The sequence below is a fragment of the Lucilia cuprina genome, chromosome 2 (assembly GCF_022045245.1).
Source record: "Lucilia cuprina isolate Lc7/37 chromosome 2, ASM2204524v1, whole genome shotgun sequence".
In the NCBI taxonomy this organism is placed as follows: Eukaryota; Metazoa; Arthropoda; class Insecta; order Diptera; family Calliphoridae; genus Lucilia; species Lucilia cuprina.
In genome coordinates, this window is record NC_060950.1 from 16052310 (window position 1) to 16053555 (window position 1246).

Consider the following 1246-nt stretch of genomic DNA (forward strand, 5'->3'; position numbering starts at 1 on the left):
AGAACTGAACTAGAACTGAACTAGAACTGAACTAGAACTGAACTAGAACTGAACTAGAACTGAACTAGAACTGCACTAGAACTGAACTAGGACTGAACTAGAACTGAAATAGAACAGAACTAGAACTAAGCTAAAACAGAACTGAAACTTTTTTTAGTTGTTTAGATATTATTTGGACTTGGAAAATTCATATAAGACCAAATAAATATTTACATAAGACAGAGATTATGTCGTTTTCATCAAATATTTGATGGGTTTAAACATACATAACTTTAAAATAAAATGTAGGTAGTTTTACAGCTTTTAAAAGCTTTGAAAACTACTTCTTTTAGAATAATGTTTTAAATGTTTTCTCTTTTTTATACATTTTTTAAAACACCGATATAATTTTCTGTTTTATCTTCTTTTTTGTTTGAAAATTAAAAATCTTTTATTTTCTTTCGTTTCCTTTCTTGTTTCTAACCGCTATTCTCTATTAACATCACATGCTTCCAACAACTCGACGTTTGCTGTGCGTTGCTGATGTTAATGTTTTCTATGGCTGTTTTGTGTTTGTGCTCTTTATCTATATGTATATGTGTAGTGCACACAACACACAGGTGTATCAAGTAACACGTTCCGGACATGAACATTGTGATGTTACCGAAGGTATACTGTTAGATATCACACCACTCATTGTGGATGGTAGAAAGTTGGTAACACTATACGATAAGGACCTTACCGAAGGAGTTAACTTGTTAATTGGTGAGTGGAAGAAATAAAACAACACAAATACGGATAAAAAATATTAAAAAAATAACAAAAAATACTTAAATTGTTTTCAAACAAAATATTAGGAGTTGGGAAATATTTTAAAGAATACCAAATAAACTTAACCTGGAATACATCCCTTGTTTCTAGAAGTACATATACAGATGTTGTTATAGTTACAAAAAACTGAAACTATTATTCAGATTTACACGTTGTAGGCATGAATAGTTACATATTTTACGTACTGGTATATCTTCTGAGGCTGATGTATACATATGATCATACGCAACACTGTTTATGGTTCAGAGTTTCACTATTTTATATACTTAAATATACATATATGTGTCTGTGGTTTTACGATTGTTATGTCCATGTCTATTATTCAAATATTCTAGTTCAGTTCTTGTTCAGTTCTAGTTCAGTTCTAGTTCAGTTCTAGTTCAGTTCTAGTTCAGTTCTAGTTCAGTTCTAGTTCAGTTCTAGTTCAGTTCTAGTT

At 30.3% G+C, this 1246-nt stretch overlaps 1 protein-coding gene across 1 annotated transcript in view; it reads left to right on the forward strand.

Moving 5' to 3' along the window:
• The window catches only part of LOC124419339 (ataxin-2 homolog), an 11149-nt gene extending 10388 nt beyond the window's left edge, over positions 1 to 761 (forward strand). The window contains exon 2 of the mRNA XM_046948272.1: positions 516 to 761. Coding sequence (XP_046804228.1) covers positions 516 to 761 — 246 coding nt within the window. The remainder of the gene's footprint in view (positions 1 to 515) is intronic.
• Positions 762 to 1246: the final 485 nt, after the last annotated feature.